This window comes from Balaenoptera physalus, assembly GCF_965194825.1.
Source record: "Balaenoptera physalus genome assembly, chromosome: 18".
NCBI classification, from domain to species: Eukaryota; Metazoa; Chordata; class Mammalia; order Artiodactyla; family Balaenopteridae; genus Balaenoptera; species Balaenoptera physalus.
This window is the reverse complement of record NC_138899.1, coordinates 2,662,752-2,689,219: the sequence shown is the minus strand read 5'-3', so window position 1 is coordinate 2,689,219 and position 26,468 is coordinate 2,662,752. Positions and strand designations below refer to the sequence as shown.

At 45.4% G+C, this 26,468-nt stretch overlaps 1 protein-coding gene across 2 annotated transcripts in view; it reads right to left on the bottom strand.

Annotated features, from left to right (window-relative positions):
* Positions 1-26,468, bottom strand: part of COL4A1 (collagen type IV alpha 1 chain) — a 152,549-nt gene that overhangs the window by 69,265 nt on the left and 56,816 nt on the right. Inside the window, exons 1-2 of one of the 2 annotated variants that reach the window (XM_082435259.1) lie at positions 24,791-25,060; positions 19,822-19,881 (exon numbers count right to left, since the gene is read on the bottom strand). In XM_082435259.1, the coding sequence (XP_082291385.1) occupies positions 19,822-19,881; positions 24,791-25,045 (315 nt within the window). In that variant the 5' untranslated portion in view covers positions 25,046-25,060. Of the gene's footprint in view, positions 1-19,821; positions 19,882-24,790; positions 25,061-26,468 lie in introns of those variants that run through there. The other variant, XM_082435260.1, reaches the window with a different exon arrangement.

The following is a 26,468-nucleotide window of genomic DNA, read 5'->3' as shown; positions in this document are numbered from 1 at the left end:
AAGTCTGGTGGGTGTATTCAGTCCAATTTTGTGTATACATTTCCTGATATAGTTAATCTTTAATCGATAGCTTTGTTCCACTTCCCCATCAGACAGTAACAAGGGGAGCTTGTTCTCCGGAAAACAGGTGTGTTTCTGGGCCTCATGCTCTATTAATACATTCAAATCTCAATGTGAAGGTTCAAATGTCCTGATGGGTTTTCCTGGGGACCCCTGTCCAATAACCCTCCCCCGACATCCGTTATCCTCTGGCCTTCAGCCTAGGTCTTGGCTCCCAACCACCCTCCCGGGCCCAAACAGTGCCTCAAACCTGTGGACATCAGTTACCCAACCCACTTCCAGATGGTCGCTGCCCCCTGAAATATCTGTACCCACACACCACCCCCATGGTCCCCTAGTACCCCAGAACATCCATGGAATCTCAGCTAAACATCCCTTCCTTGGAGAAGGACTCCTAAACACAAAGTGATTCAAAGAGAACTTTTACATCTAATTGATCCCATTAAATTAAGAGGCAATAAAGGAGGCATGAGCTTTTGAAATGGCCGTGTCCGGAAAGCCCCCAAGGGCTCTGATTTTCCCACCACTAGAGGGCGCAATGGGACCACGCTCTCCCCCCCCCCCCCCCACAAATCAAAATTCCCCCAGGGGACCTTGAAAGCATTCGGCCTTTTTTCTTAAATATTCATTATCTTAATATATTAATATTAAATATTCAGGGCCATTGAAGATATTAGTGCAGGCATAGCTAAGAGAAATCAGTTTTTTAAGGCTTACAACACAGAACTCTAAGGGAAAGACTTTTAATGGGAATTAAAAATGTAATTTAAATTAAATATAAAACTAGTAACCTGAGCGCTGAGGCTATTAAGTGACAGGTAAATGCTGTGACCCTAAAAATAATGTGAATTGTGGATGCTTTTCAGATTGCTTTTTTCACCCATTTTTTAAACTTAGAGTATTTGAATTGAATCTAACAATAATACAGGGGAAAAAGTAAATTCAGTTTTCTAAAGGACTGGAAATAGTAAATGTTGAAAAAATTAAATCCTATAAAACATGCATAAAACAGGTACAAATATGGTAGTAGGAAGGTCTCTAAAAAACAATTTCTAGGGCTTCCCTGGTGGCGCAGTGGTTGAGAATCTGCCTGCTAATGCAGGGGACACGGGTTCGAGCCCTGGTCTGGGAAGATCCCACATGCCACGGAGCAACTGGGCCCGTGAGTCACAATTACTGAGCCTGCGTGTCTGGAGCCCCTGCTCCGCAACAAGAGAGGCCGCGATAGTGGGAGGCCCCCGCACCAGGATCAAGAGTGGCCCCCGCTTGCCGCAGCTAGAGAAAGCCCTCGCACAGAGGCGAAGGCCCAGCACAGCCAAGGATAGATAGAGAAAGAAAGAAAGAAAGAAAGGAAAGAAAGGAAAGAAAGAAAGAAAGAAAGAGAGAGAGAGAGAGAGAAAGAAAGAAAGAAAGAAAGAAGGAAATAACAACTACCTACGATCCCCAGCACATAACTATCATTTAAAAAAACAAAATTTCTAAATATCCAACTGCCACTAAAATTTATATGAAGGATCTTCTTTGGTCCTTCTACTACAAGTTTATAGGAAACATATACTTAAGGTAATTTAATCCATTCTCCTGATTTTTGCCATTTACGAAGGAAAAAAGTCCATCCAAATTTTAACAGCTTCCCCGAAAGATGATAATAATGTTTTGACATGGGGCGCTCTTGAAAATCAAAATCATGAATGTTTTTGCCTAAACCTATTACCTTACATAGTACAGTATAGACTTGAAAATTGTCTTTCAAAGCAGAAAAACAGTACAGACATAAAAGGGGCCTGACTGCAGCTTGGAACCTCACTTGTGGTGGCCCTGGAAGGTTGTGTATGTTGCACACTGCAGGAAGGAGGCTGGGCGCTGGCCCAGCAAGGGGTGCTTATCTAAAGTGCCCAGAGCAGAGCGGCACAAAACCATTCAGAGGCCTAGGAGCTGCTGAGAACCTGCCTGCAAAATTGCACCTTTACTCTCCAGCACAAGTGCCTTTTCTGTGTTTTAAAGTTCCATGAGATTTACCAAAAACCTACCTCCTAACTTAAAGATTGTGGGGAAGGAGTGAGATTGCAGGAACATAAATAATTGAAAATGAAATAGCAACAGGAGATTAGCTGCTTTTTGAGTTTAGACAAGAAAAAATACATTTTTCTCAAAAAGACACTTTGCTTTATGTTCACTACCTTCAAACCAATGACCCTGAGGTTTAAAGAGACATATTCTATGTTATCAGCAAATTTTAGAAATACCTGTTAGTGCACAATGCCTAAATAGTCCTCGGAGGGTTTTCTTGTTACCACAGCTAAGGATGTTATTAACTTGAACTTGAAAATGAACGTGGGTGTGTGACAGGGTCCTGGAAGTGCGTGCATCCTGAACAAAATTAGGGCACATAAAAGTCAGGAAATGCCACAATCTAGGTCATGGCTTTTTTTTTTTTAAGTCTGTGCTAACAGTAAATATGAAAAATGCAGAAGAACTATCCTGACAATAATGATTATAATTACTAATACAAAAAGCATGCAAGATATTCTTCAGGTTTAACCTTGAGAGAAACTGCCAATTAGCAATTAAGAAAAAAAATGTTTTCTTAAAAAATGTGTTAAATGCAAGTATCTATTGAAATTGGGTTTTACGGGTACCCCCTGCCAGGGGGCATTCCCTGGGCCCTCACACCTAGCACAAGCAGTACACAGTAGGTGCTCACTAAATACTTTCATGAGGAATGAGGAAACACAAAATGTTAACGATTCCAAAGAAATAATATAAAATAATTTATATTTTATATTATTATATTATATTTTATATTATATTTTATATTATATATAGGAAATAATATAAACCTACCAAGAGAGTGCAGGTTTAGGAATTCCATTTTCAAACCTGACTCCAAAAATAGGCATCTCTGCTCTGCTCTGCGACCGGAGCTTTTGGGAATCCTACTTTCTATGTTCTCACTGTAGACTGATAATGCCATGTGATGGGGAAAGAACTTTGACTTAGGAACCGAAAGATTCCCATCCTGGCTCCAGCACCAATCGCTTGGACTCTCTGAAAATCCGTTCTGCCCTATGTAAGACGGAACCCCTCCACCTGCCCCTCTTCCCTATCGGATCTTTTAAGAGTCAGATTTGATGGCGTTTTCAGAGCTACTCTGCACTGCATGAAACACTGAACAAATGCCTACAAACTAAACCCTCCTGGCTGTCGTCTATGTAAACACATCTCTTTTGCATTTATCGTTGTTTCTATGTCTATCAGGCCAACTGCATTTCCTAAAAAGCCACAGAATATTTTAAAAGGGAATGAAAATGCCGTGTCATCTCTTTTTTGTTCCTATCGGTCATGACCTGGGAAGTATCTCATCCTTGTTTTTGTGGCTAAATTTGACATAGGAAAATAAGAATTTCTTGAGTATTTAAAAATGACAGTTTTAAGAAATTCCTCCTTTATCTTATGCACAAGGTTTTGTTTTTTTTTTCCTTAATGAGTACGTTGGATATTAATTCTGTTCAAGCCCAGGACATTGTGTTTACTCTCCCGTGTCAGCCTGAGTCTTTCTGAGGCCAGCACATCACCAGCTGACACGAAAGAGCTCCGGGACCCTTCTCTTCTTTTTACTCCGTAAAGATCTGAGAATACACATGTGTGTTGATGACCCTGAATGACTTCCTTTCCCTCCAACCAAGTTCCTTGACTATATCACATGGCTAATAACATTTCCCCCAACATGCTGCACTAATGTCAAGACTTCATTAATCAAGCTCAGAACCTGAAAGATCCAAACAGTTCCAAGGAGGTTAAGACATGACAAATCAATTCTGTCCACACAATACAATACAACACGGGCCAACCCTGAGGTTTCACAAAACACAGTGTTAGCTTAACCTCATTAATTAGAAGGAGACATGGTTGGATCAATCCTAATTAATAACCAAATTTGAACCTATTTTCAGTAAACCCCGTTAATTCTTTTAAAACATTAAGGAAAGAAAAGAAATTAAGGAAAGAAATTAAGCAAGGAAAGAAATTAAGCAAGATGTCGAAGGGGATTTTTTTGGTCAAGATTGATTTTAAAACTGAATCGATAAGAAAAGCATATAATTGCACAGTCAGTGCAAAATAAGGGTGCATAATTAACACAATAAATAGCTCCTTCTTAAATACTTAAAAATAAGCTTCCCTTCACCTCAATGTTGTTTGGCAACCTGTTTTCAAAAGATAATGTGGACATGTATTTTTACCAAGGGGTATGGCCAAATTATTTAAAAATTTAAATTAGTAGCATCTTATTTAATGCCATTTTACTATATCTATTTTTCAGAGGTATTAAATGTTTGACTTATAAGATAGTTTCTTGCTTTTTTATTTTAAATTACATAATGCTGATAGATTAAAACATTACACTCTTTCGCTAGGAGCTAAGTTGCAGAAACAGGCATATCACACTACAGTTTGTAAATTAGGTGGTATTAATGTTCTCATAAAACACAGATGACAGATTGTAGAGTTTTAAAATGTGTGACATTTTCCCATGTGTTCTGTATTTAAATTTAAAAAATCAATTTTAAGACAGAAGACCCAATGGGTAAGTGTGTTAGAGAGACCAGACAGACTGGGGGGAAAAAGGGGGGGACGCCTGAAGGTCAGGCCACACCCATCGGCGATGCCCTCTCTCGCTCCCCACTCTGGGGGTCTGCGGCATCCAACAGAACAACAGGGCCAATTTCTCTTTGGCCAAAGGAGGCTCATCAGTCAAGTACCCTGAAGCGGCCTTCCCTGTCTCCTGCCCCAGATATAAAATTGCCAATTTTGTATAATTCCTGAGCTCTCACGGGAATTCCAAGCCAATGGGAGCCCACGAGGCATCCCTGAAAGAATAAATAAGTTTCCAAACCCAATGCTTCTCCACGGGGAGAATCAGCACCTTTTGTGAAGAAATCGATGAAAAGCAATCATCTAACAGTAGTTTGATACTCCATGAAAACATACTGCCGTTGATTACTTGGGTCCAGAATTTCAGAATAACAAATATGGTAGCGACCCGGAGCTGGCCCTACATCGGGGTTTATGAAGAGACACACACAGTCCTGCTCTGCGGATGCAGCTGGAACTCGCCCTGCCCCTCCTGGTTCCCTAAATCTACTCCAGAAGGACAGTCATGCCTGGTGACCTCGGGCTCTGGAAGCCCCCTTCTAGGGTTACCCACCGGGTAAGAGGTCTGGGATTCCAGGAAAGCAGGACGGGGCACAACTACGGAAACAGACACCACTGCCTGCAGAGCTGCACCATCACAGCTGAACGTGATGGCTGCTGAGTAGAGGACAAGAGATTTGCTTCTTTTTAAAAAAAATTTATTTTATTGACGACTAGTTAGTTGATTTATGATGTTGTGCTAATTTCTACCATACAGCAAAGCGATTCAGTTATACACCTATATATACCTTCTTTTTCATATTCTTTTCCATTATGGTTTAGGTTCCTCAAAAAACTAAAAATAGAGTTGCCCTAGGATCCTGCAATCCCACTCCTGGGCATATATCCGGAGAAAACTCTAATTAGAAAAGATTCATGCACCCCAGTGTTCACTGCACCACTATTTACAAGATCCAAGACACAGAAGTAATTTGCTTCTGAAATAAGCTCACCTACTCTCTTCTAGAATGTCTCCTTAATTATGTGATCGCACACAAGAAACACCTCAGGAGAGGTGCCTGTGTCGGGAGCAGAATAGTTGACAGGATGGAAAACGAGGCGTGCGTGTTCCAATCTGTCACGGAGGGAAGCAAATTCCTTTTTTAAAAAACAGAATTTTAAACTCTGCTCACTGCGTAGATTACTTTGTTTGAAGCATCACCGGACGCATAGCATAGCTCTTACCTTCACACCACGGACACCCGTTTCTCTCCGTGATACACCTCGAGTCCGTCCGTGAAGAGTGGGCCTTGGAGGGAACGTTGCCCCAGAGGATGAACAGCCTCCAGATTGGAGAACTTTCATTTTAAATTAAAGATGGACACTTTGGGCTAAGACTATAACGTCATATAAGTCAGAAAGGACAGGAATGGTTATTCCCACTAATACTGTCATAATTACAATCTATTTCTCCCTCCCTTTTAGCTCTCGGCACTTACCCAGTAATAAGACCCAGGAGATGGCCCCTGACCGATTGTCGCGGGGCTGGGGGTGACCATCAGAGCAGTTCTTTCAGAAAGTCAGGATGATTTCAGAAAAGTTGTTTCATACCAGCACTGCCCTCTCGGCCCCCGGGAAATTTTCACACGTGAGATACAGAGAGCTGAATAGATTAGCAAGCGGGAAACACAAAAGCGTGAGGAAAGCAGAAGCCAATCCCCACCATGAACACTTCCCTGCAGGTATCGTGTTATTTTTCAAAACGGAAAAGGGGGAGAAAAACCAGCTGTCCAAGGGGACTGAAGAAACGTTAACTTTCACAACAGCAGGCTCGAAAAATGAATGAGGAAGGCACAGGAGTTCAATGCTGCTGAATCACATTCCCCTCTTCTCTGCATACATCACTGAGAAAGTATCCGACGCGGAGGAAATGTCTGCTTGTGAAGTAAGAGCCCGTTATGGCCTGACCTTCCATGCCTCAGACTAAGGGAGCGTTCCGACACTGCCTGCGTACCAGAGGCGTCCTGACACTGCGCACCGGAGGCGCCCTGACGCTGCCTGCGTACCGGAGGCGCCCTGACGCTGCCTGCGTACCGGAGGCGTCCTGACACTGCGCACCAGAGGCTTCCTGACGCTGCCTGCGTACCAGAGGCGCCCTGACGCTGACTGCGTACCGGAGGCGCCCTGACACTGCGCACCAGAGGCGTCCTGGCGCTGCCTGCATACCGGAGGCGCCCTGACGCTGCCTGCGTACCGGAGGCGTCCTGACACTGCCTGCGTACCGGAGGCGCCCTGACACTGCGTACCAGAGGCGTCCTGACGCTGCCTGCGTACCGGAGGCGTCCTGACACTGCGTACCAGAGGCGTCCTGACGCTGCCTGCGTACCGGAGGCGCCCTGACGCTGCCTGCGTACCGGAGGCGCCCTGACGCTGCCTGCGTACCGGAGGCGTCCTGACGCTGCCTGCGTACCGGAGGCGTCCTGACGCTGCCTGCGTACCGGAGGCGCCCTGACACTGCGCACCAGAGGCGTCCTAGCGCTGCCTGCATACCGGAGGCGCCCTGACGCTGCCTGCGTACCGGAGGCGTCCTGACACTGCGTACCAGAGGCGCCCTGACGCTGCCTGCGTACCGGAGGCGTCCTGACACTGCGTACCAGAGGCGTCCTGACGCTGCCTGCGTACCGGAGGCGTCCTGACGCTGCCTGCGTACCGGAGGCGTCCTGACACTGCGTACCGGAGGCGTCCTGACGCTGACTACGTACCAGAGGCGCCCTGACGCTGCCTGCGTACCGGAGGCGTCCTGACACTGCGTACCGGAGGCGCCCTGACGCTGCCTGCGTACCGGAGGCGCCCTGACGCTCCCTGCGTACCGGAGGCGTCCCGGCGCTGCCTGCGTACCACAGGTGACACAGACTGTGTACCAAGGTTCCTTTTGGTAAAATTACATTTTACCCTAGAAAGGCCAGTAGTAGCAAAGCTCTAAAGAACCTTCTGGCATCTGCGGAGAAGGCCTGAAATCAGAGCTAGTAGACATTTTGATTTGGAAGGTTTTAGAGCTCAGAGCCCATGTCCTCCCTACTGGAGGTTTTCAACTTTTAAATCAAAATGCCTAGACTTTTTTTCAGGTGGAGAAACACACCTCAATCACAAGGGCACAGATAAACACAGCTGCCCTGCACCACATCCTTAGAGGGCGAATACCTGTGAGGCGTGTCCTGCATCCCAAAAAGCAGCTCAAGATAAACCCCCATCCCCTCGTAAAGGCTGGGATCCCTGGGCCCCCCTCTGAGGCCCACACTATCTGGGTGCCCCCCTAGACCACTGCTTCCGTAGAGAGCACAGCTGCTTCTCACCTTCAAGTGGCCGTGGCCCACACCCTGCCGGCTCTAACGTCACCCTCCTAACTTGGTCCCCCTGGTGTCCCCGCCCACTTCCGCAGCACCACATCCCGGAGGAGTCCCAAGCGGCAACCTTCAACACTGCCGATGCAGAAAGAGGAAAAGACCCAGGCTGGAAGCCGGGCCAGGGAGGGTTCCAACGGGACAATAGGGGAGGGCGGTGTTGGGGGTGGGGGGGTGTCTAGGTAAAAAGTGTGTGTGCACGTGTGTGCATATGCCTGTGTGTGCATGCCTGTGTGTGTGCATATGCCTGTGTGTGTGTGTATATGCCTGTGTGTGCATGCTTGTGTGTGCATATGCCCGTGTGTGCATGCCTGTGTGTGCGTGCATGCCTGTGTGTGTGCATATGCCCGTGTTTGCATGCCTGTGTTTGCGTGCATATGCCTGTGTGTGTGTGCATGCCTGTGTGTGTGCATATGCCTGTGTGTGTGTATATGCCTGTGTGTGCATGCTTGTGTGTGCATATGCCCGTGTGTGCATGCCTGTGTTTGCGTGCATATGCCTGTGTGTGCGTGCATGCCTGTGTGTGTGCATGCCCGTGTGTGCATGCCTGTGCACGTGTGTGTGCATGCCCATGTGTGTGTGCACACGCATGCAGAGGAGAGGCTGGGGAGATACCGGGAGGAAGGCAGGCCCCAGGAAATGCATCATCAGAGGCATGCCACGGGGCACCGCATAAAAAAACAGGTGCACCTGTGCAGGTGAGTGGAGAAGGCAAACCCGATCACCATGGGGAAGGAGCAGGAATGCCTGGTGGGAGGGACATGAAGAGCAGAACTGTTAAAAAGAAAGGAAGGAGGAGAGTGTGGTGGGGCCCGCACAGGGAAGTGGGAGAATCCCACTCGGGGCCAAGTCTAAGGGCACTGGAGTGTCTTCAGAGCCCTGGGGGTGGAAGAGATCTGCACCCCGAGATCTCAGCTTCAGCTCCCATCCTCAGGGCCCTGGACCCACAAGGGCCTGAAGGACCGAGTCCTCAGCAGAGATCATCAATCTAATGTCCACAAAAAAGAGCATCGCTCTGCTTCAATAACCCCAAAACGGACTTCAGAATGTTATTGTTAGCTTTTCTGGAAGTTTCCCCGGCCGTAGATTACTCCTGCCCTGGCAGTCAGGGCGTTCAATTAGCTGTCAAGTCAGGGTCTCTTGCACAAACCGTGCGTCCCACATCCAGAGCGGGTGAGGAGCCCGGGAAGCGAGGACGCCCCCCGGGGCCTCCTGCGGTGCGAGGTCACGGCCCTCTGGGCGCGCCCAGGGCTCAGCCTGTGTGGTCCCGAAGCGGACGAGCCTGCGCTACCCTTTACCAAGTGCCTCTATATTTGGATTCGGACACCAAACCTCGGGGGCTCTGACTCCTTGTCGGGAGGGGCAGGACGCAATGCTCACCACCCGCAGCAGCCGTGGCGAAAGGATTTGTGCAGCACGCCTGTGACACGCCGTGGGCCAGGAGCAAAGGCGGGGCGTCCTGACGTAGAAGAGAAGACGTCATTCCGCGGCCTCCTGCATCCGGAGACAGGCGGCCTGGGAACAAGATGCACCCAGGCACCCCCACCCTCGCCTCGGAAATACCCAGCAGCGAGGAGAGACCCCGCTTAAGAAAAGAGTAACTCCCGAGGGCTTCCGGAGAGACACCCATTCCGCCCTTTCACGATTTGGGGTCTCATATGAGGAAGTGACAAGATGCATGGGGGGAGGGGGACAGCTGTCCATGGTAGTTTCCCAAAGTGCCCAATTTTCCACCCCAAATCAGGGCACACGTGATGAACAACAGGGAATCAAAACTGGGAGCCTAATTCACATGTCCTGAGCCTGGTACCTGAACTTCAGGTGTCTGCTCCTGGAACGTTCAGTTTCCCTTTCCCTGACCCATGACCCCAGCTCAGCTCTGGACCCCCCAGGGCTCAATCTCACGGCACTGCTTTCTCTCTGCCCTCGGAGCTCACAGCAGAGTGTTCAGCTTGGGGGTTATTGGTGCTGTTACTTGTGTAATGCCTCCCTCTGGCTGGGACTGTCACATCCTCGAGGACAGGTGCGAACCATCCCCTAAAACCATCGACTTGCAGCCACAACCAGGCAGGACCTCAACAAGACCCTCGAGGTTGGAGTAGGGGGCACATGGATACAAGCAGCTCACTGCATCTACCCTGGATAGCCTGAACTCCTTTACCAATCTAGGGGAAACCACTGCACAACCAAGCATTTATCCAGACACTACAGACCTCAGAGTTCACACCAACCAACCTAGAGCCAGGGATTCCTCACCTGCAATCAGTGAACCAACATATGGACGTCACCTGCCGCAATGAGACGCCCGCCCATAAAAAAATTCTTTGGACAAATCCTCAGGATCTAACAAGGCACGTAGGAGAGCTTGCCATCTCTCATTCATGACCAAAAGCGTCTTCCAGCTCTTTGCTGGTTGGTCTATAAGCTCGAGGGTCAGCCCAACCTCATACGGATGAAGGTGACCAGAGAGGGACTTTAAACCAGGAAGGATGTCCGGACAGCATTTCAGGGAGGAGTCGAGAATCGTTAGCCCCCCAGGGTGGATTTCCAAGTGAAGAGATCTAGAGTCAGTTGGATTTGGGGCCAGATAAGCACGGTGCTGCTATAAAACCTCGTGGCTATGGAGGTAGGCTAAGCCACACGTGGATACGGTGTGCAAGGGAACCTGTAACTTTTCTAAGGGGCTTGCCGAAGGGAAAATAAGACCCAGGGGCACCCGTTCCCCACAGCCCACTGGTTCCCTCGTTCCCTCCGACTGAGTCTTCCTTTGTTTAATTACGCATGGTGTCGAGCCACCTTGCAAGGATGAGGGTTCTGTTAATGCCATTTCTGGGGTGGCAGCTCTCCACACCCACACTACGGAACCATCTCGCATCATTACGTGCCGTCTGGAAACACATCGTGAAGGCTCGTGATCTTCTACCCACAAACAGGAGGAAAGTCCAACTACACAGCTCTCCTTTGTCAGGGCTGATGTTGGGTCTTTGATCTTGAATTAACACATACAGCCTCATTTTGCTCCTTCTAAAAGAAAGCTAAATTCCTGCCAGCCAATGTTTGGTCTGGATCCTATTTACAAAAAAAATAATTTTTCCATTAAGAGTCAAGATGAGGACTGCCATGGCCCAGCATCTCCGATGACAGCGTCCACTCACACGAGGGGTTCTGTGCTTTAAAAGACACAGGATACGATATTCCATTCAAGACATTTAATTTCCTACTACTCCTTCTAAACATGGAAATGAAATCAACTCACTCTTTTTGAAGTTGCACTGGATGAGGTGCGTTCCAAATACAGTTACAGATCCAAAAACGTAGAATTTGTTATGATTATAGTCTATCGCAAGTTTAACAGGTCTCAGAAGCACATGGCGAAGGGACAGATTTTTATGTAATGGAGAGAAATAGGAAGAAGAGGTGGACCCTGGGGGAGGCGTGGCTCACGGTTCCCCCCACGGTACCCGAGAGGGCATATTCCAGTGACGTCCAAAGCACAGGGAGACATCTGTGATGGGCCTGATGTGAAGGATAAAATAAACTCACTTAGCATGGATCTGCTTTTAATGGCTTCCCTATGGTATACTGTTGATACGTCACTCTTGGATTCAAGCATATGTAAAAAACAAAAAACAAAAAACCTTTGTTTTCAAAGAACTACTAAAAAGACAAAAGTAGGTGAATGTGGGAACCCACACTGATTCTCACGATGATTCTGCCAGATGATGATTCATGCCCAATATGTGGAAATAGGAAATAGGAGACATCTGGGAAAAATCTTGGCATTGGAAGACACCAGAAAAAGCATGGAAAAGGAAAAGAGTGTGCATTAACTCATATACCCAGCGCACGGGAAGAGGAATATATCATCAGAGCCCGCGGTGGATGCCAAGACCCCAAAACGATTAAAGTAGACACTTGGGGTATTGGAATCCATTATATGGCAGAAATAAAATGACACTTCTCAGAGGCTCCCCTTTAAAAATACCTCGAAAAAGGAGAGTTAGCTGGGGGAGGAGAGGAGTTTGGACAATGCTTGTAATTATATGGATGTCAGGAAAAGCAGTTAACAACAAAAAGAGGCATTTGAAACATAAGGAGAGTGAATAAAGGGAGAGTTGGTTCCCCTAATGATTCTGGAAATGGATGATAAAATCACAACGTTGATAGAAATTGGATGATATTTCCAGACAGACCTCCCAAGTGAGTACCTCTCATTTTTCCTCCACCAAAAGCATCCAAAAGCTACAAACAAGCTTCCTAACAATGGGGCTATAATTCTAAAAACATCCTGACATCTCTCTAATATTAGGTGCTGGGAGAACTTCTGTCTCGGTGGAACCAGTCCTCCTTTGTGAATTGAGAAGTTCTCAGCCGGGCAGCTCACCCCTATGTCTTTACACCTAAAATCTGTCCCCAACTGGACCATCAAGCAAACTCCATCGCCATATTTATCCCAACTTTAAACCTCACGCTAAAATGACATGTAACATGAATGACATTTTAAATGACCCAAGTGCTTTTTAGGTACCATACCTTTCACGTGACCCTTTTAGCAACACTGGGAAATTGTAGGTCCAAGATCATTTCCCCTTTTCTTAGGAGAATGTGGTCAAAATGACTTGACAGAGCACACTCAGCTTAGACGGTGGAACACACGCTAGAACCTAGGCTCTTACTCAACAGAACATCCTTTCCTGAAGGCTGTTCCTGATTTGAGACATAAAAGGGGTCTGTGATCAGAGGAGTCTGGAAAACCACATGGGAAAAGCCACCCTTGAAGGTTCTGAAGCTTCTATTAAAGGTTCTGAGGTGTCCCAGGGCGGGACTTTAACCACAGCTCATGTCTCCCAAACGTATCTGTCCTGGAAACGCTGCTCCACATTCCATCCCAGAGGACACATCCAGAACTTCCTCAAGGTGGTCTGAGGACAATGTCTGGGGAAAGAATGAACTGGCCGCCATCGCCCTTTGGGAAATGCTCAAATCAGAACACTTATAAAAATAGAGAACTCCAATCCGTCTCAAAAATAATACAAGTAGTTTCAAATACACTAAACAAACCTTAATTTTATTAAATAAACCTCCTAATATGTTACGTACAGTAAGTAGCACTTTTTTCTGCGTTTTGACTTCATGTATTTCACATCCTAGAAGTAAGAAAATGGAACTTCTTTTTAAATCTACTAGATTTTGAAGTCCTCGCTAATACAAACATGATGTGGAGCCTCCCGCAGAGTTAGTGCTTAATAAATAAATTATTGTTATTATTCATTGATTATTATTAGTCCAAATCAGTTAATTTATCCAAAGTTTCAAAGAGTTTACACAAAAATATTCATTTTCATTTACTTAAGAAAAAAATGAAATACCTAGGAAGAAACATGACACCTTCAATATTTAGAACAATGGTTAAATTTAATTTATGGGAAAGAAATTTTCAATGTTCTAATGAAAAATAATAAAGATAATCTCGTTCTTCAGTAATCCTTGAGGTCTCAAATCGATTCTACACAGATACCAAGAATAATAAGAAATGAAAAGAGAATAACCAGTTGATATATAAAGTATAATATACAAAAGCACTCTCTTCCTTCAATTTCCATGTGTAAATTAAAAGAAAAATCAATGAAATAAATATATGTATAAATTGAAGACCGTTGAATTCTCAAAAAATGGCAATGAAATATAGTCCCTGTCTCAAAAAGGAATTTTACTTGAGATTCAATGACAACTAAGAAAGTCTCCTCTATTTACGATCTTGGAGGAAGTAAGATCCTTTATATTAAAAGGCACGTTAGCTCCGAAGGCATTTTTGGCGAGCACTGCAGTATAGGCAACAACAGCCAGAACAGTGAGATTGGTGAGCAAATGCCTGAACTCCTAATCAAGCAGGGGCTGCAGTGTCTCTGGCAAAGAGCAGCTAACAGAAAACAATGTAAACTGGCTCACAATCAGGAAGACTCGAAAATTCAACCTCTCCTCCTGTATTTACACATGCTTAGACATACAGAATTCTTTGCACATACTTTTTTCTTATGTAGCGTGTCCTTGAGGAAAAGATACTAAGGACACTTGTTTTCTGTCTCTAAAAGTAACAACCGAGAAAGGCCCGCCAATTGCTTCATCCCTCGGCTACTCCAAGTGGGGAGGAAAGAGAAGATGCATCTTCCCGGGTGTAGACAAGGCTGACGATCAAGGTGACGGCCCTCGTCTCTGTGTCCAGAATGAGTGAGAAACAGGGCCAGATTCGCCTCCTGGGAAATCAAGGCGTCATGCCCAACTTGTAACAAAGATGACTCCCTTGTAACCAGAGTGACGAATTTCCTAGAGGGCAGAGAATACGCCAGGATTTCCTGAAGGAAGGGGCCGCGGAGGTCCCATCCTCACCACGTAGGTACAATGGCATCTCTTGACATAGGCCTAAGAGGCTCACTTCACTACGCCCTCCCCTCAAGGTTTTACTCTGAACTTTGTATGGAATAAACACCCCCCGAAGGTGAGGCAATGCTGGCTGTTTGGGCTGGGATCCCCTAATCTGCCTCAGGGGGGGTGGGGCTCAGACTTGGGCAGATGACCTCTGACCTGCTCCACGTCACAGGCAAGGTGGCTCCCTGTGGTTATTTGTTTAACCTGGTGGCGCTCCTCCAGGACAGGACCTGAGAGGTCTGCCCACAGCCCCAAAGGAGTAGGTTCATTTCTTTGGGGTCCTCAGCAATCCGTTCCAGCACCACCCATTTAGAGAAAGGCTTCAGAAAGTCTGCTTTCCTTGGCAAGGTGGCCAGTGAAGCAGCATACAGACCATAGATTCAGTTTTAGAGCAATGGGAGTTCGGTCAAGACTCCAGAATATTCTGAACGACGAGTTCCTCTTGCTGGGCCCTCCCAGATCAGGATCTTCTTATCTTGAAGAATGGAAACTGATTCGTGCTCTGATTAGCACTTGGACCCTGTCGCCTGCCTCTTATTCCCTATAAGACACTAGGCTAGTTCAGGGGCTCTCAATCCAGACTGTTCCCCCCACCCCTTTCCCCAAACCCCAGGAGATATTTGGCCTTAACCTGGAGACATTGCAGTTGTCACAGCTGGGGGAGGGAGGGAGCTGCTGACATCTGGTGGGTGGAGACCAGGGATGCTGGTAAACATCCCACAGTGCACAGGGCCCTCCCCACGGCAAAAAAGTATCCCAGCCACAACGTCAATAGTGCCGAAGCTGAGAAACCCTGGGCTAGGTGGTCTCTTCAACTGTAAAATGGGTAGAATAATAGTAAGCATAAAAAGATTCAGCACCGTGACTGGCCCAAGGGACACAGTCAGTACACATCAGCCCCTTTCTCTTTCTCACTCTGACCCTCCAAAGCCAGGATGTTTCTGTCCTGGCCGAGATCTGCCGTGTCTAAGCAGAGGTTAGAATTCAATGTCAGATGCAGACAGACAGGTTTACATGGAGGTCTGATGTGAGATGTCTGTTGACTGTGTCAAATATACACAGGAGGTAAAGGGCAGGTGAAGCCACAGACTGTCCACCCTAACAAGAGAGAAGCATATGCACCAGCGCAGGGCACGAAGCAGCATGAGCTTCTCCCCAGATTTCCAGGGCCGGAAACGGAATCACTTCAGGTTGGACAGACACCTCCAACTCTTCCACATCAGAGGGGCTACGTGTTTTAGACAAGAAGACAGAAATTCCATTTTCAAAGCTCTCTGCTTTGAATGCAGCCTGGGACTGCACTCTCTGGTGAGCCGGTATGTAGACAGGGGCTGTGATTTACAGACACTCTAATTAGTAAATAAAAGGAGAATGTGTTTCTTCCCCACGTTGTTGGCCAGGATCTGGGTATCAGCAGGTTAAAGTGTCTTGAGAAGCTACGAGACACCTACGCTGTTCTCATCATTCCTTAGAAATACTACAATTCTGCTTCATTAAGATTCTCTGTGCTCCCAAGACTGTGGTTTGGGAAAGTCCCCTTCAAGAGTCACTCTGTTAGGAACTATCAACCCTTTGCCATGGTAGCATTTATCAACAGGCCACAGGGGCTATTTTCTCTGATCAGTGTAGTTAAATTCAGCATCTATCTTTTTGCAGCTGTGTGACAGATGACCCTATTCTATATCCAAGTGAGTCTGAAGAATTAGTGAACACATGACCTACTTCACCCAGGAGACTGTCCCTTTATTTATGGTCCTAGGCCACTGGGATCACTCCCTTCTCAGGACAACTGTAGCACTTGTTTTCTCTGCTGTTTCTCCTGCAATTTGATCATTTACTCTTAACTTGTTATTTATTTCATGTGTATATCTCTTACCTCTCTTACTTCAAGGAAACTTGAAGCGTCCTTCTTTGGACACTGCAGGGTCACAGAATAGAATGGTAGCTTTACATAAACGTGGGCTCCTGTGGTTAAAATATGTGAAAGACTTCTTGGGCAAACTCAATTTTTGCCAAGTATAAATGGTTAATTTCCCAGCCTATGGCAGTAACTCCTGGGAATACGTTGCCTTTCCCACTACCTCAAATAATTGGGAAAATCAGGTTACTGAGCAAAATAAGAGCTTAACTTTTGGCTCTTTCTGAGGAGGCAAGCATTCAAAACCCTAATCAGTTTAAGGAGATAACATTCCCACACTGCTGAGGCCTCTGGAAAGACACGATGTCATTGTGTACAAACCCAAATTAATTACCTAGAGAAAACATCTGAAGATCTGCGTGGCCAGCCAGGGAAGTGGGAAAATAAACAAGTCAGCAAAGACTGAAATCCAGTGAAAGGCTCAATGAATTTAACTGTTGAACTCAGAATAAGATCCCTAGCACTATACTGATAACTACGAGATTATAAAACAACCAATGATCTAAGGCATTAATATTTGCTTATGATATCTGGAGAATATAAGACATTCTGCCAATTAATCATATCTCCATGGAACGCAGGACTTCGCCAAAAGGGATTTGGCAATTTATACTGGAGATATTCCGATTTCCATTGGTGGATTCTAAATAGCCAATATGTTAAAGTGATCCTCGAGGGGGCATTTCTCAGAAACAATGGTTTCCAAAGTTCTCAGGCAGTTGACACTCTGTCTCAGTTAGGTAATTTGAACTCTCCCTGAGTTATATGGCTTCTATCACCCTATTTTCAAAAGCACGTCAAAATTCATTTAACTTGTAGACATTGGAGAACAGCAAAATAACTCCTACGAGAATCGAGAACAGGCATTAGTAGCTCAAAAAGCAGGCCTGTGATGTGAACCACTCGATGTAAATTCTGTGATGCTCAAGCCTTTATTCATTTATTGCATTTATACCCGATTAGCACGTGCAGGACCCTCTTTGAGAACAGTGGTGGCAGATGAAGGAAGACCAATTTCTCTCGCTGACGTGCCAACCAAGAATACGTTTCTTTGTTATCTGACCTTGGGATGAGAGAAAGGGAACCAGACCTGAAGTCCCAGCTCAGTCAAGCTCTGGGTGTTTCCCATCGTTAAACTGATTATTTTAACATCACGTCCGAGACAATAAGTGGAAGTTTAAAATTTCCTCTTTCAGTGGGAGGAAGGCCCTCTTCCCGGCTCATGCTATGTGAACCACAGGACCTGAAATATTTCTGCTCAAGGCGAGAAAAGACAGAGCTCTGATTTCTGTTTAAAGGCTATAATACTAAATCATTTAGCTAGTCCCCTAAATTTTGAGAGGCCATCTGAATCCATTCAATAATTACAGCCTTTTAAAACACAAATTCAGAATGGTTTAACCCAAAGCTTGCCAGTATTTTATTTTAAATAGTCTTTATTTAATAATAAGGTACAAAACCCAAAGTGGGCAATGGAGCAGACAGTTGAGGGAGCAAGGTCAGGCCAGGAAGGACCACGGAGGTCCTGTGACCTTCCCACCATGACCTTCCCATGCCAAAGTGGAAGGAAGGCCCTACGGTGTATGTTCCTGTGTCCCCGACAAGCACAGACCTAGCCTCCGCTGACACACTGGCCACAGCAAGGGCTTCCTCAATGCTTGGATTTGAAAAGAAACACTTAAAGACCCTTTCCTTGTTGGGGTGGGTGCCAGATGCCCCCTGTGAGTGAGATGTGACCTGCCATCTCGAAAGATGCTTCGCCAGCTCTGAACTGACATGGGCCTGTCAAGTCGAGAAGAAGTCAGCCAAAAATATTTGGAAAGCTACACCTGGATAAATCTACCTTGTTATATACAATGGGTAGATTTTTGGTTAAAATTCAAATGAATCAGCCTAGAAAACATAAGACCAGAATAGGAAGTCTGAAAAGCACCAGGGCCTGGGGAAGTGCCACCAGGTCTGCAGCTGATGGAGGGGAGGGGAGATCAAGAAAGCGGGTGGAACGGACGCATTCTCTTTACGAGCGAGAAACACCAAGTCTGCCTGCCCCCTGATGCTTTAAGTTACAAGAAAAGCAGAGTAGTGTTGATACAGGTCTCCGTTTCCTATTTGTTGAAAGTTCCACTTTTTGTAGTTTGAAGGATTTCTTTGTTAGTTCAGCGTGCTTATAATTCAAGTTAGACACACACACAGAAAAAGAATCTGTGGTATGAACAGACTTGCCTCTCCTCTCAAGGATGCAGCCTGGAACTAGCTAGAAAAACTTCCCAAGTAAGAGAAGGAACAGCACCTGAAGATGAATTATAGTTGATAAAGTTGATGATGAAAGATATAAAAATGTTTCCACATACTTCATTTATTCAAAAACCTATCCAGGTAATACTAGTGCCACCAACTGTCAACATATTTTTTAAAAGAATAATGTTGGTACTTCAGCAAATAGCTGAAAAGAAATGAAACAATTTTCTGTAAAGTAGAATTTGCTGAATTTCAAAAGTGTGAGTCTATGGCCCCATAAGCCCTGGGCACACCAGAAGGGAGAGAAGAATTTTCACCCTGGCCCTGCTGAATGACACCTCCAGTCCCAGAAAGCAGGCAGAGGTCCACGGGGGCCCCTCCCTCCCTTCCAGATGGCCCCAGCTGCTGTGGGTCCCAATGACTGGCCCACTGGCCCACTGGCCATGCTGTCTCACGGCCCCGCCCAGTTTCCATGGTGACCCCCAGACAGTTACAGGATGCTACACTGTCCCCGGGTAAAGACCCTCTCTCAGAACAACTGCCTGCCTTCAAGATCCAACCTGCCTTCAAGAGAAAATGATCTTTATCCAGATCTGTGGTTCTTCAAGTAAGAGAGAGGCAGAGTACTTGCTTAGAAAAAAATATTATAATTTTGCGTTTGGGAAACAATAAATAGTTACTGTTTCTGTAAATAAATCTAGACAAGTATGTTACGAACTTAAAATTGTTTAAAAATTCTAATTTGAAGAGAAGGCTCTAGAGTTCAATATAAATGTTTTCTTTTTTCAGAAAAAGGCTGAGTTTAGTTCTCATGCACTAATTCCAAAGAATGCTATTGACTCAACAGATTTTCTGCCAATATACTTGTTCCTTCTATAGTCAAAAAAGGAAATAAACCAAATCACTTTCTTAACGTTAATTGCCACCAATAATTACAATCTTTGGGGAATAGCAGTTAAGATTCCTCAAAAATACTGTTAAGTTTGGTTTTGCTTCATTTGTATTGCTCTGGGGAAATTACTGAAATGGTAATAAGGCTTTAACATGACTTGCTGATTATTTGGTTGTTTTAATGCCATTTCTAATGACTTCCACAGTGATGGCAATTCAAGAGAAACTGCTGTCATCGGAGCTCGGGCTACTCACCTTTTGTCCCTTTACGCCATGGCAGTCACATTTCCCGCAGCCAGAGCCAGCACACCCACCCTGGAAATAAGAGAAAACATCTTTAAATAGAAGAACACCTGCAAATTGAGGTCCATATCTGAACTGAAATGATTTTGGCATCTTCACCTATTTATGGGTTAGCCCTACCCTTTTCGTATGAGCATGACCCTGGAATTGTTCTAACAGGCTCTCCGTACTTGTTCAGCGGTCCATCTCTTTTGCCCTAACAGACAAAATAGCAATCCGGGAGTGGAACGCATCAAAGCATCACTCAGTCCAAAAAGTGAAGGCTGTCACACTTTTAGAAATGGACTCTCCATTTCCCATAAAACAACAGGAGCCCACCCCTATCTTCAAGGCTACGAAAGTATCGCACTTCTGATCCAGGAGTTTCAGACCTGAGACCACGGGAGACTGGAGTGGCGGGGGAGGAGTCCATGCTTTGTCCCTCACATCCCCAGAGACACAGATACGTGCAAAAAAAAAAAAAAAAAAATGTGTAGAAAGGAAAAAAAGAAGAAGCTCAAGCCTTAAAGAACTGATTTTTAATTCGATTAAAGCTGGAATGTTCAATCAAAGAACATTCCACAACAAAATCCTCCTTGTAGTTCATTTCTAGCATTTAAATTAATGTTAAAACACAAGATAAAGAATCCAAGTATGTAATACAAGCTGGAGAAGAAGGGAAACAGCATGTTCAAATGCCCACCGGGTTCAACAAACAATCAGCCACCATCTTATTTAACGAGATACGTGTTACCATCCCCATTTTACAGACGTGAAAACTGAGTTAGGAGGTTTTAAATAATACGCCAGGAAAAGGTTGAGACGAACTCAACTTCAACTCCCATCATGGAAAACTGCTAGTGCATTAAAAGACAAACATATGATGGTGCTCAACACGTTTACAGTTTCCTTAGAAGAATCCAAATTCTAAACCAAAATAGACATAGATATTGTGGATAGAATGGAAGAGGGTGTGATAGGAATATTGATAATTTAGCTAATGAGGTTTATTAGTGGCTCGATATTAAGTGTGAGATAAAATGTATATCTAAGTGCTGCTTCCAGCAATACAGTTTCTGGAAAATAAAACCATACCATTAATAGTACTGTGATCGTGTGAAGTCTGTTTTTTTAACAACATACTCAAGTCTTAGTTCCCCTGCCTTGGAAATCTTCTGCATAAAACAGCTACATCTGGAGATATTTATTTTATAAAATGAAATCCGAACAAGTGCCTCCAAGACAGTAAGCTGTTCTTAATTTTACATTTTGGAAATGGAGACAATTGACAACAGTCCAAACCGACCCCAGAGATTACAGATCTGTTTCTTTCCCTGACTCAACTTTCAGGCAATTCTCAGCATGCACTCTCATAAGCTCCTAACGCTGTAGATCAATCCATGTGCACAGTTTTGCTTCAGAATCTGGGTTTGGGTGACCACTCAGAGTTGTCTAAAGAGATGAGGCTAAAATCTCAAACCTGTGCTCCAGAAATTCATCCAAAATGCACAAATATAAAAGGACCAAGGGAATCCGGGGATGAGCCTTCCTCAACAATCCCCAGGAGAGGGCTATCTGCTCCCGACCCGGTGCGCATGAAAGGTGGATTATGTGCCTCTATTGTGACCCTCATCACATGTTTCTCAGAGTCCTTTGCATGTATGTGTCCCCGGACCCCGGGAGCCCCTGGAGGGCAGCCCAAAGCCTCTCACCCAGCCTGAAACAGCCTGTTATTTCACCTGCGACCACATCGGTTGTAAAACCCACAGCAGGAAATAAAGAACATCACTGACTGAACCATGACACGCCCTCAACTGTTCGATCTACCCCAATTCCTAGTTGTTAAAACATTAATAAACGGACATCGGAGACAACCCAGTGACACTGGTATGTCAACTCACAGCGTGTAACTACATCACAGCACTGTGGGAAAATACTCCAAAAAGGAACTCGGCAATGAGTGTGGGACTGTTCCAGATCCCCAGACCAGCCAGGGAAAAGGGGAGGTTCTGGAGGATGCCTGGGCCCCCGGAGCTGCCCGATGCTGCTAGGTTAGCCCCCAGGCCAGGGGAGCCCAACAGGTGCGGCAGCCCCGAGTCACCTGGGCTCCGGGTGGCCTCTTCCTTGCAACTGTCCCATCTCCACAACTTTCCTGCTTCTGAGCCGGGTCCGGAAACCCACCTCTGCTCTTTAAACTCTGCTGTTTATCCAGAAGGACACCAGAAGGAAAAGTCAATCAGGCCAAGACCCACTGACTTAGGAAATGTCCACCCACCACCACCCAGGCTTAGCTGGGGGAACCCAACAACAGCCCGGGGTGGTAACGGACTTTTCTAACTACAGTTCAACAACGGCATCGTCAAAGCTTCAGATTAGGTGGGAATCTAATGACTGAAGCTGAAAACGGCTGTTGGTGATTCTGAGGTTTCCTCTTCTGAAATGCTGATAAAGTCTCAGAAGCTCATCTTTATTCAGTTTGAGGGAGGTTATAAAAATGAATTTCCTGGAACTGTTCCCTGAAGCTATTGGTAAATGCCTTAATTCAGAGGTCCCCAACCGCCGGGCCGAGGACCGGTACCGGTCCCCGGCCTGTTAGGAACCGGGCCGCACAGCAGGCGGTGAGCAAAGCTTCATCTGCTGCCCCCCATCTCTCCCCATCGCTCCCATGACCACCTGAGCCATCCCCCCTCCCCTCCCCCAACCCCAGCTGTGGAAAAACTGTCTTCCACAAAACCGGTCCCTAGTGCCAAAAAGGTTGGGGACCACTGCCTAAATTGCAGGGGACCCCAGAAAAGAGGTCACAGGGCCCCAGTGGTGGATGTTGAGGTCAAATTGTTTCTTGAGCTTTTGCGACAGAAACACACCCAGCGTGCGTGGGTAACAACCCAGCAGTTTTCCCTTGGACGACACGTCAGGTCACGACAACTACTGGGGAAAATCGGAGATGAGAAAAAGGACTACAGTCTTATTACAGGCCCCATCGAAGGACCCTCCCCCTGCTCCTACCGGCTTACATCAAGCAAAAAAATAAATTCCTAATCCCAGACAAAAGACATTCATGCCTCCTTATCTGCTTTATTCACATAGGAAATTTTATTACCCCTTCTGGCCCTAGAGGACAATTCCAAAGAACTGATCATTCTAAGAAGATCTAAATGATGGTCAACTTTTCAGAACAAAAGGCATTTTTAGACCATGATTTTTGTTTCACATTCTGGGTGGCCTAGCATTTTATGTAAATGGCTCTGTTTAAAAAAACCTAATTTTTAGAATAACAAACAAAAATCATGAGAGGCACATTTATTTTGCTAAATGAAATCTACTTTGAAATATCACTCTTCTGGTCCTTTACAACTGTTGTCATATAATGCCCCAGGCTGGATATCACCCTGGCATGTCGAGTCATTTTAGCTGTGACTCAGGGGTGCACGGCTAAAAAGGACAACAATGACGTCCCGAGTGTCCTTTCAATCTGGTGTAACGTCTGATTTTGAAATAGCTCATTAATTAAAAGCCTTCAGTAATGCAAGTCTCAACCCTCCGTTATGAATTACTAACTGAAAGGGCGAATAAACTGTATGAGTTACTCAGAGTCACGATTTCACAGGTGACCTAACATGCTAAAGGCCATGTCACAAATTTCATGATTTCCTGAGGAATTACATTCCGCGTCCAGACCTCTCAGCAAAATCAAAAGAGAGAAGGCAGCCCCCCTGGCCCCAGTGGCTCCCTCCTGGCTGCATATCTGAGGGGGCGGACAAGTCTGAAGTCTGGAAGATACTGGGTTCCACTCAGCTAGCTCCCATCCCATCTGTTTCAGATTCTAGAACAGGAAGAACTTGTACATTCTGTGAAGTACTCACACTCTTTCCTCCTGCCTTTCCCCTCCCCGGAGTGCAAGGTCAAGTAAACTAGCTCAAAGCCCCCAGGGGCATGCCTGTGCTTTCTTCCCGGGAGACACACACTTAACCCACAGTCACGACTGACGCAGTTGGTCATGAAGACAGTCTCCCCTTGGAAATGGGGGATGTGGCTAAAGACCCCAAAGGTCAGAAAGTTGTGGATGTTGGTCCATCTTATAGAAGTAGACCATCCCTGGTCCACAGTGACACGGGCCGCTCAGACCAGTGAGGGTAAGAGAACCCTAGAAATTTCTCAGGGGGAAACGCATCACCATTTATACCCCGAAGACCATAGAAAAACTTAATGAAAACCAAGCCACACTTGACAGCCAATAATTTACCACGAGAGCATAACAAATTCCCTCCAAATGGAAGCAGACCTGAATTAATAGTATTTGAAACAGAAAAAAAAATCCGTTCTCAATGAAGTCTGTAGGACACACACAACTTCAATAGCAGAGGTCAACTTTAAATGCCCACAAATAGTACAATTGGAAAGGAATGCAAAATGTACAACGAAGTCATCCCTAAATCAAATACCTTTTATATTCTGTACGAGTATTTTTATACTTTTCATGATAGGATAAAACAATGAATGTTATTCACATTTTCTTTCATGCCCCAATTAAAAATTTCCAGAGAGTCAAACCATCAGAATTAATGCTATAAAGTATGCTAAGTTCCAAAAATTCCCAAAGATTTACGATACACAGTACTAGCGCCAAAGAAGGAAGGGGAGTGACGAGGGTCAATGCCTTTCATTTGAAATAAAGTCTATTTCCGGTCTTTCTCTGATCTACAGACTGACAGAAAGCTCTTCTCGACATTACAGTGAGTTCTAGGTGGGGAGGCTCGCTAATTCCATTTAGAGAGAGACTTTTTTAGTTAACCAAGGAAGCCAACTGCTACACTACATTACTCTGTGTGTGTGTGTGTGTGTGTGTGTGTGTGTGTGTGTGTGTGTGTGTGTGAGAGAGAGAGAGAGAAAGAGAGAGAGAGTAAGAATGCCCACTCATGCTAATTTGTTAACTGTGACATACCTTCCGCAGGAAAGCATATCTGAAATGAGTTAAACAGAGTGAAGTCCTCAATTGTCTGATTTTTTTTCCTGCTTCTGAAGGGAGATAGACCTTTACCATCCCCACTGTAACAATTTTTATGTGTTTCACATCCCGCCAAATAGGGACAAGTGGAGCTCGGCCAAGTCTAAACAGCTTATCTTTCAAATTCCTTTTCACATTCTCTGCGCTGTGCAAAATGTCAAAATAGTTTTGTGGTGATAGGACGATCCCCATTTTCTTCCTGGTCGTAGCCCTTCTTTAGTGGGGTAGAATAATTATCTACCCCACTAAAGAAATATGTAGAGACACAAGAATGTATTTTAGGGCTACTAGGGCAGAAATTGGAAGCATGCAGAAACCAAAAGTGGAGCTTCCAGACTCCCCAGGGTTGGGGGTCAAGTGGGACGACCCTCCTGGAACACGGTGAGGCAGCGTCTGGTCGCCGAATTCCACTCTTGGCACCTGTCCCACAGGTATGCGGGCAGATGTCCATCAAAAGTCACGTCATACATTGTCATTACTGAAACCGCTTCACAACATTTGCCCTTATCACATCCCACTGAAGTGTGGTCTTTTCATTTCTATTATTTTCAATTCTGTATCATTACTCCCAAGATGGTAGTATGGCGAATAAAAGATGACCTCCTCCCCCCCAAAAAAGGCTCCATGAGCTCACACTCTTTTTGGAAACTAAAACATCATAAAGAAATAGAGAGTATATATGGGAGATTTTAATATGTATGTCCTAATTCCCATCCTGTTTGTGATTTTTAACTAGGGTATGCTATTCTTGGTAATTCTTGTTTTAAATGTTAGTTTACTGCCATGAGGTTCTGCAAAATGGCTGTCTATGCCTCCACGGACCCCCTGCCCAGAGAGGACTGCCCTGAAAGAGAACCTTAAAACTTCTCCAACAGGAGGGGAGGGATGGATTGGGAGTTTGGGATTAGCAGATGCAAACTATTTTGTATAGGATGGAGAAACAACAAGGTCCTACTGTATAGGACAGGGAACTCTATTCCAAATCTAGTAATAACTTATAATGGAAAAGAATATGTATGTATATGTATAACTGAAGCACTCTGCTGTACAGCAGAAATTAACACAACATCGTAAATCAACTATGCTTCAATAAAATAACTTTTGGGCTTCCCTGGTGGCGCAGTGGTTGAGAGTCTGCCTGCCAATGCAGGGGACACGGGTTCAAGCCCTGGTCTGGGAAGATCCCACGTGCCGCGGAGCGTCTGGGCCCGTGAGCCACAACTACTGAGCCTGCGCGTCTGGAGCCTGTGCTCCGCAACAAGAGAGGCCGCGATAGTGAGAGGCCCGCGCACCACGATGAAGAGTGGCCCCCGCTCGCCGCAACTAGAGAAAGCCCTTGCGCAGAAACGAAGACCCAACACAGCCATAAGTAAATAAATAAATAAATTTAAAAACAGGAAGGATGAAGATTTAATAAATAAATAAATAAATAAAATAACTTTTTTTTAAATTACGAAAAAAAAAGAAACTTCAACCGGAGAGCACACACTGTAGGCCCCATGCCATTAAGATCAAGAACAAATGAAACTATCAACAGTGAACGTCAGGAGAGTGTTGGCCTCCGGTGGGGTTGCCTAAGAGGCTTCTGGGTGCTGGGAACATTCTCTGCTTGATC